This window comes from Aquila chrysaetos, chromosome 21 (genome assembly GCF_900496995.4).
Source record: "Aquila chrysaetos chrysaetos chromosome 21, bAquChr1.4, whole genome shotgun sequence".
Taxonomy (NCBI): Eukaryota; Metazoa; Chordata; class Aves; order Accipitriformes; family Accipitridae; genus Aquila; species Aquila chrysaetos.
This window is the reverse complement of record NC_044024.1, coordinates 18363755-18381496: the sequence shown is the minus strand read 5'-3', so window position 1 is coordinate 18381496 and position 17742 is coordinate 18363755. Positions and strand designations below refer to the sequence as shown.

The 17742-nt window shown below is 40.5% G+C and overlaps 1 protein-coding gene across 9 annotated transcripts in view; it reads left to right on the top strand.

Moving 5' to 3' along the window:
• Positions 1 to 17742, top strand: part of TENM1 (teneurin transmembrane protein 1) — a 349493-nt gene that overhangs the window by 248195 nt on the left and 83556 nt on the right. For all 9 annotated transcript variants that reach the window (XM_041119091.1, XM_041119089.1, XM_041119090.1 and 6 more), the window contains 2 exons: positions 1329 to 1475; positions 12511 to 12727. In XM_041119091.1, coding sequence (XP_040975025.1) covers positions 1329 to 1475; positions 12511 to 12727 — 364 coding nt within the window. The remainder of the gene's footprint in view (positions 1 to 1328; positions 1476 to 12510; positions 12728 to 17742) is intronic.

Here is a 17742-nt window from a genome sequence, read left to right as displayed (position 1 = left end):
AACTTCCAGAATTCCAGTGTGAGAAAACGGTGCCACCCATCTCGGCTCTTCCGAGCAAGATGTTCAGACTCTCCAATCCCCCTGTTTGCAGATATGATTGATAAACTGTGCCGAGGGTGAGGAGGAGAGAGGTGATGTGTCTAGTGTAAAGTTGCCAGGAGATGTGCTGCACGCTGGGCTGTAAGTCGCAACCTGACAGACCGGTCGTACAGATTTTCTGACCCTGGTCGGCTCCTCCAAAGTCCTTTTGGAGCATCTTGGGGCTGCCAAACACGTATGCAGACTGAGGCCTCCTCTTTCTTCCTCAAAACAAATTCTCTCTGATAACACGCGTTGACGTTCCCTGTCAAGTACAGAAGGGCTTTCGGTTCCTGTATGTCCGTGCTGGCAAAAAAAAAGGAGCCCTCTTAGAAGGGATGCCACTTGTGCTGTCAAGCTTATTGCTGAGCTTTATCCACTGTCCTTTGGCTCCATGTGTGACATGGTGAGGATTTGCCAAATGTCTGAGTTGGCACTAAACTATGCACGCAGATGGACATGAGTATACACATCCAAGAGACAATTCCTCTCTCACTCTTAGAGGCAAGAGATCTAGCTGAGAATGTCCAAATTACTATTGATTCAGAGTTTACAAATACATAATCCAGAGGATGCTACAGTCGTTGTTCCAGTTTTGATCTAGAATCAGAGCCGCTAAAGGGCGAGTGTTTGTCATATTTGAATCAGCTGTAATGTGAAGGAAGTGGAACTGGACGTTGGAAGGAAATGCTCCCTCATTTGCCTTCTGTGGAAAGAGTTGCATTGTAGCATAAATCAAATTGGCTTTTTCTCAGTCAGCTGAGTATTTGTGAACAGAATAAAAAGGTCACCTCCACTCCCTGCAATGTGTAGGATTATGTCCACAAATGCCAGTTAGTCGTTTAAACAATATTTCCCATTTATATCTTTGATATAAACGTTGATGATGTATATACCTTCCTTGGAGATCTACAACTTACTTTTCCGTAAGTAGAGAAAGAGACGGACATGGCAGACTGTTAAATATCTTCTTACAAGTTTACTCATTTTTTTCCTGAGCACAAAATGTTACACACTAAAAAAGCCTCATTCCTCACTGAGAAATGACTTTTGGGCAAGCAAAGGGAGGGACCAGGATGGGTATTTTTTCATATTTGGCCAAAAATATAAACGGCTTGCGAGGGAGCTGCAATCATTTGAAGGCAGCGAGTATAATGCTATATGAAAGAATGTTAAAGAATAATGGCAACTGTAAAAGAAGAGAAGAAAACTCCTCCATGAAGGCTTCTTTTTTACATTTTCTTTTCTAGATGGCTGCCCAGGTCTCTGTTATGGAAATGGGAGGTGCACTCTTGATCAGAATGGATGGCACTGTGTTTGTCAAGTGGGCTGGAGTGGCTCGGGATGTAACGTTGTCATGGAAATGGTGTGTGGAGATAACCTGGACAACGATGGAGGTATGATACATAATTCATGTCTATTTGTTTATTTGTCACATCCTTGATTGTCATTTGAATCTATAGTTTGGGTGTATGTTTTCCTTTTTATCACAGAATGTCAATGTTTGTTCGCTCAAGACAGTTGTTCCACTGACTTCATCTGAAGCAGCGCAGTGAGGGAACAGACCCTTGCGCTAGATGTTATTCAAGGCAGAAATTATGTATGTGCCGTACCTAACATCCCAGTACTTGATTTTTTTTTCTTAAAAAAAGAAGGTCTAACAAGTAATTTCTCCTATCTCCTTTCCACTCTACCTCATAACTCTGTCATCTGTTTCAGAAAAGACAGCCAATGGATACCCAAATGAAAAAACCTCTGTGCCTGTCAAAATGCATCCAGGGTTTAGTTTTATGTTAATATTAAATGAATACATTTGCAAGCATAACGTGTACATTTAGAGATGCTTTTTTAACGTTAATCTCTTTCTTAATGTTTCCACTGAGACACAGCACAGTTCTTGCAATTATCTGGACCTACATTTGAACGAATGTTGAGTAGGCTAGTGTAGAAAGTATGCAGAAGTAATTTTTGAAAGTACGATAAACAGAGCCCTGTACTAAAATAATCGTTTGCTCTTTTCCACCAGTTGAAGCACTGGGTGCTCCCTACCTCAGACCTCTGTAGTCCTGATTCATTCTAAGGCTGCAGAAGTTTTAGGTGTGCTGGGAAAAACATAGTTCTTTCTTAAGTTAGTCTCTGCCTCCTTTCCGGTAGTTCATTCTAATACACGAGCTAGTGCATTTTTTTCAGGAAAAACATCCAGATTCTATTTCAAACTTACCAGTGGGAGAAAAGCTACAACATTCCTCACTGATTGTTCTCAGAGTTAATTATTTTTCCTATCTATTTTAGGAATACTCATTTACTAGACAGTCAAGAAGGACTATTGCTTTCCTCTCCTTTACTTAGTGCCATCCTTTACAGTGTGCTTGCCCCCGTACTCGGAGCTGTGCAGCTTTCTCATTCGGACCGTGAATACATCTGCCCCAAGCACAGTTACATTTTTTTCCTCAGATTGTACACTGAGATGTAATGAAATATATATTATCTTACTGTGTCACACTTACAGACCACCTCAGTGTCTTGGGTGACGTCTCGTACCCCACTGTAGTGTCAAACCTTGGTAGAATGATTGTCTGTTTTCTTCTAGGTCATTGATAAATTAAGCTTGATTTAGGGCCAAGAACTGAGGTCACTGTGGGACCTCAGTAGAAACATTCTGACTCAGTGATGATTCCTCATTTACAGATATATTTTGAGACCTTCTGATTTTGTATCCTGTGGGCTCTAAGACCATGCTGTCCTTTGGCAAAGGCTTCCTCATTTCTGAACCCCATTCAAAATTGCCTTATTCCTCTCTTCTCCTTCCTTTTCCACCTGATTTCCAAGACGTCTAACAACCGTCTCTCTGCCCACTCTCTCTGCTCTTCTGCGCTGGTGCGTATCCCTCTCACACAAGGTCCCACAGCTGGCATCGCTGCCCCCCGCGTGCTCTCCCATCTGTCCGGTGCTCTCCCCTGCTGTCCGAGTCACTGACTCACTCGCCTGCACTCTTAAATCTGTCCGCAAAAACCCTGTTTAGCCTGTAATGTGTGTAAAGCATTTTCTGATACAGTCTGTGAATTGCCTCTGTATAAGCTGCCCTGTATTGTGATTTTGGGTGCTTTATATTCTGCAATAACGGTGAGTTATTGAAAGAGTTGGCAGTTTTAACTCTAAATCTCCTTGAATTTGTCAGTTTAAGGCAGACACTTAACATCATTTCACTGCAGGTTTTAAAAGTAATTTTCTTTTTCCTTTTTAATGGCAACATAACATGGACTAGGACAGCTCTGTTGACGTTACAATTAGAGATAAGTGCAGAGAGAAATATTTAATTAATCTGACTACTACAGATGGGCTAAATGTAATTAAGTTTCCTTCACAATCAATTTTATATAAGAAAAGAAAATTATATCTACATATTAAAACCACTTCTCTTTATATATGAACTTCATAGGGCCTGATTTGGCATAAGAATAAATTAGAAAAATTCCCATAAAGTCTTTGCAGTTATACCAGTGCGATGTTAATACAAAATCAGAAGTTGATTCCGAGTGTTTCAGGGTTTGTATACATACACAACAGTAAAAACAGAAATCACGAAGGAGACATGACATTACCTGTTAAGTCCTTTTTGCTGGGAGGTTGTGCCTTAGGCTATGAGAATATTACGGTGGCATAATGAGTTACCATTCATCAAACTACATAACGGGATTAGGTTCATGAAGATGGACGCTATTAACTTTTTCACCTGCAGTTGTGGTGAGTTAAGAGCACGCACTCAGCTGAGTTTCTGCAACTCAGCTGGCAGGTAGGAACTTCCTAAGCTGTTAGGATGTGATCCCATTCAGTCAGTGACACGTTGCCCAAGAGAACATGCTCTAGACCTAATTCAGTGCCGTCGTGTATTCCAAATCATGGTATTCTTACCTAGCAAAAGTCTTATTCATTCCAGTTGTGTTTAAATCAAGCGTACATATCTCAGTCCTTAGGAGGTGTTTTGTGCTTCAAGTTTGTTAGGAGGAAGTCCCAATCAAAGAACAAAGCTGTAGTAAAGTTGAACGATTATTATTTCAAACAAATTCTAATTTCAGGAGTTAGGCAGAGTGATAATGTTGTGTAGTTTCCAGTTGATTTATTATTTGGTACTTCCAGAGACTGAAAAAACTGAGATTTTTTACTATACAAAAATACGGGGTAGAAAAAATGTGTTAGAAAATGAAGTATTTTTTTAGTTCCAACTGTAGGGATTGAATAATGTCATTTATTTGGCATGAGGAAGCATTAGCGTTATTGTTTCGCCTGTAGTAACAACACAAAAGTTTTGGGAGGGAGGAAGTGTTGACTTCATTTTTTAGGGACTGGTATATTAGTATAAAGGTAAGCCACAAGCATATTCACAGGCATCCTGGTTCTGCAGACGCTGAAGCACCGAGTTGCCCAGTTACCAGTGGTGGTAAGGTTAAACACATGCGGAAATATTTTCCTGAGCGGGGAGAGTACTATTATTTCTTTAGTAGAGCCCCATTAGTATACGCTGTACTTGTACCCTGACTGTACCATAACTGCCTTTCCCTTTCCATCTCATAACTCTCTGTTAGCTTTTTCCTACTTGCAGACTTAAGGGCATGTTTACCTGTTCAAATATCACTACAAATATCATTGAAAAGGTCTTAGCATTATAACAGATGCACGGTGGCAGGGTTTGCACTCGCTCTTGTGGAGCGCATCTGCGGTCTGTTAGCAGTGTGATGTCCATTAAATAATGCCAAGAAGTCAAGCAGATGTCCTTTGCGGTGGGGCCTTTCCCTTGCCGTGGCTTCCCTCAGCATCCCATTATTCCCCATTATTCTCCATTATTCCCCATTATTCTTATTTTCCTTCTTTCATTGTCATGACTGACAAGATTTCAGTTTATAAGATGACCATTCAGCTCATCTGAGCAGGTCATTTTCTCTCACCCTGCCGTTGCTTTAGACTAATTTGGAAGCTTCGATAGCTGCAGGAAGATCGCTTGAAAGCTCTGCAGAGTTCCGCGCAGGCGAGTGCCGGCGTCCCGGGCGCGAGGAGGCAGAGCACGCTGCCGCGGGGCTGGGACGCGCAAGGACGCTCGGCACCAGCTCACCGGTCACCCCCCTGCCCTGCCAAGCCACACGTTACCTGCTCTTCTGACATATATTCTCATTGCTGCTGCACAGGCAGGTCTTTGTCTGAAGCTGAAAGTTGCAGCTCCCGCGTCGCTCCCATTAATTTCTTCGATACGGATCTCTCTTTTAAATTTGCCTGGATCTCATTTCATCGTTTTCTTTTTCTTTTGTGAATCAATCTTGACTGTTTGTTTTTAAGGAAAATACTATTTACTACAAGCTTTGCATTCTCTTCCGAACATGCCTTCAGTCACTTCAGACAGTTATTGTAGCTTTCTCCAAGCTTTTCCAAGCACAAGAAAATATATGACTCAGCATAGCCTTGGGCTGATAACCAGTGCTGCTAAAATATTGATGTATTTCTGACCCATCCATTGGCATTTTAATAACCTATCCATCACAGAGATATTGAGTCCATATATAAGTAATATGCTATTATTACACAATATAAATAATACTGATGGGAATGGTTTTCATTGTTGCTGAGCAGCGAGGGCTCCCCAGGGATACTTAGAGTTTCTGAAAATCGTATCCTGATATATTTGCGTTCTCCTGCGTGTGGAAGGCCAAACACCACTGGTCCTCACTCGATAAAACACTCTGCAGCCTTTCCACAGGCACACTGGTGGGTTTCCAATATCCTTAAACAAACGCCGGTGTTCCCAGTGAACAGCCTCACTGTCTGCTGCATGCTATGTATTCCAGCTAAAATTTGAGAAGCCGTTTGGATTAGTGCATACGAATAAGCATTAGAGACTCATGACGGTTACTGCTGCTTAGTCTCTTCTGAAGTTACTCTTTGATTCCGTTTGCTTAGATTCCTGGCAACCCTAATTGGACTTAACTGAGCCTGTGGTGAAACAAGTCGGCACAGGCATTTTTTAATACTTATTTGAAATCTGTAAAAGAAAGCAAGCAAATGTAAGATGAAGACTCCTGCGGATTTTTTTTTTTTTTTTTTTTTTTTTTGTCACAAACGATAGTATTGAGCAAAAGCTCAAATCCTTCAAGTGTTGAGAGTCATGGTGTTGAGTTTTTTAGGTTGTCCTGCATAGGGAGTTCAGAGAACAAAATCTGCTTACTGCAAGGAGAAACTTAGAGCCCATTTTTTACTTTCTGTGAAAATGTTCTGGACATAGTTTTCACGGCTCCAACGCTGGCTTGTGATCAGTACAGTCACTTGGGATCAGCACAGAGGGAGCAGGAGAGCACTTATGCTTCTGGGTTGCTCTGCAGCAGTGGAAATGAAGGTCATTGGTATTACTTATACTCAGTATATTGCTTCGAGATGGGCTTGATTTTCATATGGCTGAGCAGGTATATTTATTAGTATGTGTGTTTGTGAGTATGCCTGCATACCTGTATATGCATGCACCCTATAAGTACATACACCACTTCTTGTAGTATTCTGGGTTTGGAGTTAACCATAAAACTTCAAACCTATTGCAGTTAACATTGGTGGTGTCTTCTCCATGTGTGACAAAAGTTTGAAGGCATGAGAACTCTGCTCTTTTAATGAACTTTAAAACAGAAGAATAGCAATTTTAAGTATTATTGCTAACTATTTATGTTTTGCTTGCCAGAACCTAATGATGGTGGATGGCTTATTAAAACAACTAACCCAGTAACATGGGAGGTAGAGTCTGATTGAATTTGTCATTTTCATAGCCAGTTAATAAAGCGTCTCAATGTTTTAATGGAAAAGAAGCCGCTGTGAAAGTTATTGCACGCTGCACTGGTGAGCTGGGGAAGCCACCGCTGCCGAAATTAGAACCGCTTTGGTCTTCGCTTCCCTTACCCGTGAGCCCACCCAGCGCCTCTTTAATGTCCTCGGGTGTTCCCCTACCTAGACAATTTGTACTAATTGTGAACACGAATCCATTTTCAGCAACATGAGTTATTGTGATATTCCCGTATTGCACTCATGAATTGCAGGTAATTCGAGGGTAGATGAGAAGGCTAGAAAGGCCAGGATTTGAAAAGTAGATGGCATAGAGCTGTTCCTATCAGGCCTGAAATATGTGATTTGTTCCATGTTCTTGCTATGAGCTTATAGCTGACAAAATGGCTTTTTCTTTTCCAAATGTTATTATTTTATTGAGGATTTAATATAGATATTACGCAGCGTATGGAAAGCTCCAATACAAAACATGAAAAGCAATCACTGTACGGCACTTGCCCGAACGTGGTAGTTTAAGAGGTATATTGCTGGAAAGTAACCAATGGAGAGGTGGGTCCATAGCTCCATTGCCAGTTTGGCTGGCTGCGGAAGGTGATCACCCATGTAGAAGAGAGATTGCTGCATAATGTGTACCTTAGAGAATGTGCTGGACCTGGCACAACCTGAGCCTTCCATGGCTGCAGCAGAAACGTAGCTGAGGAGGTAATTTCATCACACTTCTGGCATTCTTTCCATCATATTAAATAAGGAAAAAGAATATATATATATAAAAAAATATATAAATATATATATAAAAATGTATAAGCAAGAAAATATATTTTGTTTGATGGAAAACATTGTGTGATTCCATTGACACGAGCTCCTGACACAATAAATATTAATATCATTCCTTATAGAAAGCTTCCTGAAAGGATCCCTTCCCCAGCAAGGAAATGGGAAAATCTTGTCCTAACTCTGTGAGCTACGGCAATGCAGAGAGGAGTGGTGTGACTGAAAACAGAGCAACTTGTTTTGGCATGCTCTGCCTTTTCTTTGAGGTTGTTTAAATTATTTAAGAGTGCTATGAAGTGCTTTTTATCCTCAAGTTGATCTTTGTGAATTCTATTTTAGCAGTAATATGAAAAATATTTTCATTGTCTAATTTACTTACAAAACCAAAAATCCCAGTTATCCCTTGCATACAAAACAAGGTACCTGGAAGGTGTGAAACCGTAATCTCAGACTCCTCAAAATGTGCATCACTTTATTACATAATCTGTAGTGCACCGTGAAGGTGCCTGACTGCCTTTTCTATAAAATAAATAAAAAAATGCTAATAGCAAACCAGAATCATTTACACCTCTGTAATACATTTTAGTCTGCACCTATGCTGGGATGCTCTTTGTGGTAATTGACAGTAAAAACTTCAGTATACAGGCTCCCCTGCTGTATGAATTACAGTTTTTGCTGTTTGTAGTAGTTTGTTCATACTCCTGACTGTTGTCTCCCGAGATTTAAAAGAAACTCTCCTGTTTTCTTAACACGGTGAGTTTTTTAATAGTCGCTTCCTGATATGAAACCTTAACAAAAAATGTGACCGTTGGTTGAGAATTGACTAATGTATTTGTAGCATTGTAATGAATGAGTTTGATGTTATAGTTTATGAACAAGATTTATTTGTTTTTTCTGGGTTATTCTCCTGGATTAAAAAATCTCATTTCAGATAGGATTGGCTTGTTGAAAATGTTATCCTCACATGCGCTTACTAATATGATTTGCATTGTCATAAACTGCCTCCATATGTAGCTTGTGATTCTGTACCAGTTTGTTCTACCTGGTTCATTTTAATGGGTATCGTGCTGAATTACAGTAGTTTCTTTGGGGGGTTTAGGTTTGGGGTTTTTTCTTTTTTCTTTTAAATGGTCTAAGTTAAAACCAAAATCTGAAGTGAGCCTAAGGTGGAACAAAGATTTTATGTTGGCTTAAGAGTTCCCTGTCTGCCCCGAAATAGGTGTTTTATTCTTTTACTTCAGAACAAAGTGCAAAAAGTATTTTTCAGTTTTATCCAAGTTGATTTCTTTTCTAAATTTTGTTCGACTGTTTGGAAAAAAGCTAGAAGTTACATTATTCAGACAATTCTAGCTAATAATTCTTAACTACGTACACCCAGTGGCCTGAGCCAAACCTGTGGTGTTAAGAGTCTGTAGAGGAGCTGGTGCTGCTGCACTCCTGCCTCACTGCCCATGGTGCGTCTTCTCTGAGCTCAGCATCTTTCTTCTGTTTCATTCTGCATGGCTGAGAGGGGAGATTGAAATAAATTGTCACCTAATCAATGAAAAGATTTTAAAAAATGCAAAAAAAATAAATACAGCGGGAGAGAGAGAGAGAGAAGCCATGAATGATAATCTGTAACCTAGAAGACTCCTACTTGGGATTAACATTTATATTTTGGTTAGCGATTTCTTCCTCTGATGTTTTTGTAGCCTTTGCTCCCAAGGCTGTAAGCTGTTCCTGGTGTCTCCAGCGCTTTGTACATTCCTGGTGGTGCTGGGACAGATACCATTCTCACCACGGGTTATTCAGATATGCTTCTGGGACTTCACACCCCTACTAATGGGAAACCCACCCTTTTGTAGCCCTGAGAGCCTGGAGAGGCAAATGAAACCAGGTGCAAGTAATTCAAACAAAAATAACTCCATTAGCAGAACCTGGAAGAGTTTATAAGATAGTCACTTTGCTGACAAGTAAACTGCAAACAAAAGATGAAAATTGAGTCTGACTGGAAGATGGAAAACTGCTTTCCCTTCATTTGGTTTCTTTTCGTGTACAGCATGAATGCACACTGTTTGTTGCCAGGCATGTAAGCTGTTGACCAGAGCAGAGAAGAATGAGGACTCTATTAGAGAAAGCAAAGTATTTAATTGTTATTCTTATATCTATTTCTTTTCTAAGCAAATCTTCATATTCTAATATTTCTGTGACTTTTCCCTTTTATTTCTTACATAAATGAGAGAATCAGGTCAGCTCAGTTCCCACATCTAATGGCTTGTTGACAAGGAAAAAATTAATCAGAATAGCTACTGTGGAATAAATTACTCCAAAATAGCTTCCCCATGGATACTGTTATTCTGAAATAAGTGTGCCTTTTTTCTGATTAGTACTTATTCTGCCAGACCAATGTTTGTCAAGTTTCCCAGGTGGAGAGCAGTCAGCTTGTAGAGATTAGCACCTTGCAGAAAGTACCTTGACTCCTTGGATAAGACTTGTCCCTGCCATAACCGTTCCACCGGCAGAGACCGGCCCGGCCCTGAACGGCTATACCCAACCGCATCAGAGCCCTCTGCAGGGATCTTCACCAGTATAAAGCGAAAGCAAGAGATTTCAATTTCTTTATCACCTTTTTAACTCTAGTAGAATTCTTTAACATTTGCAGTCTTGGAGAATCTACTAGTAGTTTGATGCTTTTCAGTTCACTTATGAAGAATATAGAGAGTTTCATTCCTTGGACAAAAAAGAGGAAACAATGAGAGGAGGTATTTTTTCCTTGCAGTTCCAAGCCTGCTCTTCAGGTTTCAACCCAAAAAGATCGTTTCTTTTTCATCAGAACACGATGAAAACCCCTCTGGTTCATACCGTGAACTCCTCCGACCACTTCCCATGTGGTTTTGTTTAGACTGGAGGCCCCTTATTGTTTCAGCTTACTGATTTCCTAGTGGATTTTGATAGCTTACTAGGTTCTCCTGAATATAAAGTGACTGCTACGCTCAAAGTCAATAAACCAGTGTTGCCCTGTGAAGTTCTTCTCCCACCTCTGGCAAATGCCTGTTGTCTCCACGACTGGGGGAACGTGGAAAGAACTTAAAGCATGCACTGACCTGTAGCTATGCCAGCTTTGTTGGATCCGAGAGTCTTAGATTATTGTTGCTAGCTATCTGCAGTTGCCCTTGGCTCATTATCACAAAAACTAGCCTGCTCTATCTGATTTCCCAGCTGCAGTAGGATAGAATTGTTAATATTTTTTGCTTAGCCAAGCAATTACCTTGCTCAAGGTCAGGCAAGGATTTTCAGATTCCAGGAAAGCCCATGTCATTATACTTGTTTGTTCTGTAGAAGGGCTTTTGCTTTCTTTTCAAAGTGAATATTTTATGCTCTTATTTACTGAGCATTCACACAGTGCAGTGTGCTCTATTGAGAAAAGAGCAGAGTTGGCTGAGTGTTGGTCTTGCACCCATTAAAGTCAATGACAAAACTACAGCAGCTTCCCTGATAACGCAGTTTGCCCTGAGGAGGTACGGTTTTATAGGCACCAAAGTGTTGGTACGAACAGAGCATAAAAAGTCAAAGCATGAAGTGGAAATATGTGACAGTATGTTGATCCTATAGCTTTCCGATTTTAACACAAGGGAAATTCATACAGTAATATGATGACTCCACAGTTGTTGAGACCGACCTTGTTAAAAATACAAAGAGATGTCTTTGTTGAAGGATACAATGCCTTAATCTTGCTTTATATGCATTAGTGTGCTTGTCAATCCAAGCAAGTTAGCAACTGCGAAGTCATAAAATGGACGTTTAAGAAGATCGTTGGACATTTTACCGTACCTTATTAAATCTGTTTCTGGTTGAGTATGTAATTTAGGCGATTTGGACATCTACGCTGCTGATAGAAGCAATTAAATGCCAATAGCCCAATTTTAAGTTTTATTTAGGTGCTTCATTTGGATGCACTTCAGTGCTTCACTTTTCATCATAAGCTTTGGACATTTAAGGAAATGAATCTCCCCTACAGATGTTATCACAAGTTTGTCCATGAAGAAATGTAGATTTTTGAAAAAAAAAATAAAATCAATTGTTTCTCCTATTTTTCATACTTGAAACTGGAGGGAGGAGGAATAAGTTTATTTTCACTTTCCAAATTTGCTTTCCTGGTGCAAACATCCATGAAGAAGATTGTATCTGTCAGGTCACTGGGATAGAGCTTGCATCAAGGTGTGTATTTGTATTATCACCAACTACGAAAGGAGCGTAGTCATGATTCTACCCTTTTTGGATCACTCTAGTATTGCAACCAATAAATGAAAATTAAACATCCTAAAGCACTAGTAAAACTATTGTAGGCCATAAAGTAGAAGTCAGACAACTGTAACAAATACCTCTTTTTACTACTCTAGTGAGGATGCTTATGAGAGTTAGATAACATTTCCAACTTCATTATTGCAGACTGGTTAGCAAGTGTATATTCCTCACAGGTGTGAACAGGCAGTAGTGACAATAAAGGACTCTTAGAGAGATCAGCTGCACAGTGTGGATCCTGCACCCGTTGGTCTAACGAGTATTGCGTAGTGATTTTCTTCTGTCTGTTCTGCAGTGAGGACAGTCCCACTCTTCCCTGTTCACTTAGTTTGTAGGTTCTGTTTTCTCATTGTGGTGTGGGGATTTTATGAGGTGGTACAGTGTTAATGACTAGAGAGAAATACCCCTCCTGGACTAAGCGTGTACGTTAATGCTTTATTGAATTTGAATGTGTCATAATCGGCATGCCTTCCAATTGATTAAATACCTCCTCTTCTCCCCAGTAGCCAACTCGGTGCTTTATTCTCAGAATCACTCAATTTCCTGAACTTTCCATTCTCTCTGTTTTAGATGGCTTGACAGACTGTGTAGACCCTGACTGTTGTCAGCAAAGCAATTGTTACGCAAGTCCTCTCTGCCAGGGTTCGCCTGATCCCCTTGACCTTATTCAGCACAGCCAACCGCCTTTCTCTCAGCATCCTCCGAGGCTCTTTTATGATCGAATCAGATTCCTTATCGGGAAGGAAAGCACTCATGTAATCCCAGGAGATGTCTTATTTGAGAGCAGGTGAGTTTTCTTTTAGATGAAAGACTTTTCTGAATATTGAGAACTGCAATGAAACTATTTAACCAGGAAAAGCCACTGACAGCTGCATAGCTGAGAATTCTTCACTGGTGATCAAAAAGTACTTAAAAGGATAGCAAACGTTTAAGTCCCAACAGCTGAGGATCTTGTTTATCAGATTCTCATTAGTATCTATCCAGTTCATAAAAGTGTCACACCAAGAAACTCTACTAACCTTATTAACAAGACTTTGACTGTTGTGGAAGGTAAGCTATCCCGTACTTGTAAAATAAGTGGGGGCAAGTTCAGCCCTTTATGCTGTAGGTACATATAATGGCAGGAAGCAGACGGATGAGTTGGATTCATATGCGTTGTATTCAGTCACCTTTCTGCCCAGTAGAATTTGATTTGTATTTACGGTGTAATAAATTTAACATGTGTCACTCGCATATAATCCAGCTACCCAATTAACCAACTTCTTTGGTTTTACTACGTGTTGATAGACCAGTGTGGAGTTTACCATTTTGTGCTGCGGGTTATTCTCAAGCTGTCACGCAACCAGTAGAGTGATCTCTGAGTGTTTGTGAGATTGACTTGCCCTTTAATGGGAAAAGACTGTGCAATAGGAAAGGGGCACTTACTTGCTCAGAAAACCTGGTAACACATATTTTCATGAACATTTGAAATATAGGGGCACATAAGTTTTTATGCTGTAGTTCACCTGGGAAGCTATAACTTACATGCTGACAAAGAGATCCACAAATCATCCACATCACCTAACTATTACCCTGCCAACTAGGCCTATGCATTAGATAAACCATGTTCCAATAATAAGGGCATAAGAATTTTTTTATTTTCACAGTACAGTACATAGCACTTACTTAGGTTACAACCTCGACTTCATTCCATAGCTGCACACAAATTCAGTGCGCTTTCTCTTTGTAATATTAATTTTTAATAAAGTAAATATGTAAACAGAGTCTTTATTGATCTGAAATACCTAAACATTTAATCACTATTAATAATGTAACAGGATGTTATAAATATGTAGAACGATAGGGCACGAAAATGAACTCCATGAAGAGCACCCGCCCGCCCACGGCGGGTCTCTCGGAACACGTCTCGCTGATGAGCAGTGCCACTGCGCCTGGCGCAAGGTCCTTGGCCGGCTCTACGCACAGCGGAGCGTACCGCAGTTTAAACCAAAAGTCACCGGTGAAAGCTTTTCCTCATCAAAATGCCTCGCAGCGAGGTGTTTTCAGAGAGGAGGTGAGCACTCAAGTCGCCTGTACAGCGTTCTGTGACACTGCAAATGTTAGCAGCCAGATTGCACATAATCCCGTCAACGTGCTTTTATAGATATAAGGAACTGATCTTTTAAAGCTATCATTGATGGGATTTAACTTGGATTTAAAAGCTTTTTCTGAGTATTTCGTTTCTTTACCCTGATATCTGCCATGCCTTTGAAGAGCGAAGAGCAGCGAAGGCCTGTGTGTGCGCAGCAGCCCACCCTCACCATCGTTTGATACCTTATACCGCTCAGGAACACGACTTGTACTTGCATTGGTGCATTGTTCACACCCCAGCTATCATTTCCTGCCGCTGTAGAGAAATTACTAGTTAGTTTGGTGAGAAGGTCATTGGGATTCAGAGGAGGCTGTCTGTATCTTTGGAATCAGGGCAGTGCCTGGAGACTTGCGCTGTGCCATGTCTCCTGGGTTTTGTCAACAGTGATCTGCCATGTACTGGGCACCCCGAGGAGTTCATCAGTCCACACTTTGCTTGATCCTCAAGTCTTCCAGGCTGTTGAAAAATTGCTCATCCATAAGTCAAGTATTATTAAAAACTGCCAGAATTTTCCTCAAGGATGAGAGATAAGCAGAGTCTCAGAAGGAGACAACAGCTTAGCTGTGCTGCCTCTGTTCAGAAATCTTCCTCTGACATTGTCAATCTGACTGTCATCTAGTGTCTGTTCTTCTCCTGGGAATTAAGATTACTGAAAAAAATACAGAAAGACAACTGTTACTACAGTAAAAAAAAAATCAGAAATCTGCAATCCTGCCTATCTGGTACAGACCAAAGAATGCTTGAGGGGTTTTAATCTCCTTTTGGCTATTGCTGAAAAGGTTGTGTCTGGGCAGATGATATTAACTCATGGCTATCTGCAGTGCCACTTACTTTATAGCATTGGTGGTTCAACAAGAAATGTTGGAAGGATTGGATGAAATAGTGGCATTCATTTATTTCAGAGCACTGGCATCCATTCCCACTGGTGCTCAAATTTTGCAAAGCCCTATCTGGCTTCCCCACACGCACCTTTGCAAGAAGTCTCTGAGACCATTAGGAGGATTAAGGAAGAAACATCTCTCCAATGTTTTCAGTCTTCTGATTCAAATGACATTGCGCAGTGTTTTACTCTACCATAGGTCAGTGGAACTCCAATATGGGTGATGTTTGCATGAATCTCACTGTAGATAAAGCCAAAGTGATGTTGAATAGATTTGGGAAAGCTACCAAAAAATAGTAAAGATTATCTCTGTCCTTCAGACTCAAAGTGTTTGGTCTCTGCCATATCCTGGCATTTTCTACATCATCTGAAATACTAAAATCAGTTGTTCTGACAACTGCTGGGACATCTATCCTTTCGCATTTGCATCTTAGACTTTAGCTTAGATCTGATTTTTAAGCATTTGCCTTCTGCAGTGCAGTCAGGGTGTTGCATTGAGCCAGGGCTAAATGCTAGACCAAAATTAATGTTAAAGAGCTAAATGTTTTCGAAATATATTTTGCTTTTTATTATGCCAAAGCTATGTCATTTGTACTGGGCTTTTACAAACTCCCGACTTAAACTGTGTCATGCTTAAAGGCAGATTAGACACTTTCTGAATAAATGGAAATGTACTCGGTTACATCAGGAATGGTTTTGACCTACTGCATGTAGGAGGGTGTAGCGGATTATAATGTTTTTATCAACTTCTGTTCTCAGGAAGGTTTTTAGCTTGTTTCTTTGCTGAGTATTTTTAATGCATGCTGCTGGCAAGCTATTTGACTCGCTGCAAATTGCCTACAAAAAGGGTCCAGTGTATGGTACTGAATTAATTACCCTTCAAAGGCTGCTTACAGCAACATTGTCAGCAGGAAGAAATGAATGTACCTTACTAGCCTTTAGCTTAATTTCTCTGATTGAAGATTTTAATCAGAAATGTAATACAGTAAATGACATCTTCTGGTAATGTGACACTTGCGAATTCACAAGTTGCTTGACAGAGTTCCACATCTAGGCCTAATGTCTCAGCCTGAGGTGCTCGGAGAATGTTGGAAATTTTAACGCACAAAACAAAAGCAAAAAAAATAGCAGATAAGTAGCAGTAGAGGTGGTGGAATGGTGGTAGAATAATAAAATGCTTTACTAGTAGTGAAAGAATGCATCTAGAATTTTAAACTTTGATTTATATTTTAAATTAGAGATGTCAAACAAACTGCCTGATGGCAGAGAGCTGAGACCCGCAGAGCTGAGATCCTCAGTTACACGTGGAATGACCCATGAAGCATTGGCAGAGAATTCCTACTTCTTTTAGGCCACCTGCAACCCGTGGGAATCTCTGCTTTCTCTCAAAAAGCCAACTGCTCCCTCTGGAGTTGCAGATTTAGTACAGCTTGCCAGGGGACTAGAAACATTTTTAATGCATTTGAAAACGCTAAGGCAGCTTATCAGGGACATGTTCCTTCCCAGCTCCTCCGAATTAGAAAAGACAGTTTTTACGCTTACTTTCAAGTGAAAACAACTTGGACAGCCTTAGTCCAAGATTATGCAATCGTTGCAAATAGGTGACTGTTGGACACGTAGTAGGAGTTATTATCCCTCACGAGAAAGAAAAGCAGGCCAGTCACAAGCATGTAGAATAAATCTTAGAGGCTGAGAATAGAAAAGGGACATACAGCACATCGAGGAGGCATAATAATCTTTAGAGGTTTCTCTGTTAAGAAAAGCAGTGAGTGGTAGCAAGGTCCACAGCTCACCTGGAAAGGGGGTGAATGTTGAAGCAAGGAAGCGTGAAGTGGCAGTTGAGTATGAAGTGACATCACTGCAGGGAACATGCTCTAAAAGCTCTGGTAAGGAAAGGAATTAAGTGAGGTCTTCTGGAAGCAGCAAAGCTGCAGGGAACCTGCGTGCCAGCATGCCTCTGGGCACGGTGGTCAGCTTTGTGAGCTGTCAGGGTATCGGGAAAGGAGGGAGAACCTGCGGCAAACTGGGGGGTGGTTTGTTACCTCCCCGAGCCTTTGAGATTAGTGCTGGTCATAAAGGAACTGAAAAATGTTTCCATACCTGCAGTAAATGCAAAAATTAAATCTAATTCTGATCAAACGCTTAGTCAGAGATTTAGGAGGTGCTGGTAATTCAAGAGGCCAGAGAGTAGAAGACTCTTGAACTTAGAGTGGGTAATAAAAAGACAGTAAATAATGAGGACAAATGTAGCAACAGAGGCAGGCTTAGAACATTTAAAATCTAAAAGATTGCAAAGACAGTTCAATACAGATAAATGTAGAATAATGAGGTTTATGCGTCTTTATCACATACTGTAAAAGTGTGTGGCTTGTCAAATACGACGAATCAAAAAGGAGCAAGGAAGTTGAAAGATAAGTCTCAATATTATTTATGAATAATGAGAAGTAAAGTGAATGAGTAGAGGAAAGAAAGACTGTGTGTGAAATAATGAAGACTTTGATGAGTTGTTATCGCACAAATCTGTGTGCTTCGTAAAATACGAGGACAGAGTAGAGTCAGAAGACAGGTCTGTGTGGAACGAACAGACAGGAGTACGAGAATAATGTACTGAAAAATGATGACTCTTAGGGGTCTCTCTCTCACACCAGTGTGTGTTGTAAATACATGGAGTGCGCTAATAAAGGGATTAGAAAAGGAAAGGCAGGTCTGTTGATGTTAGAAATACGAGAAAACAATAGAAACTGGTATTTTCTGCTCTAACAAATCAAGGAGTAATTGAACCTGGCTGTCC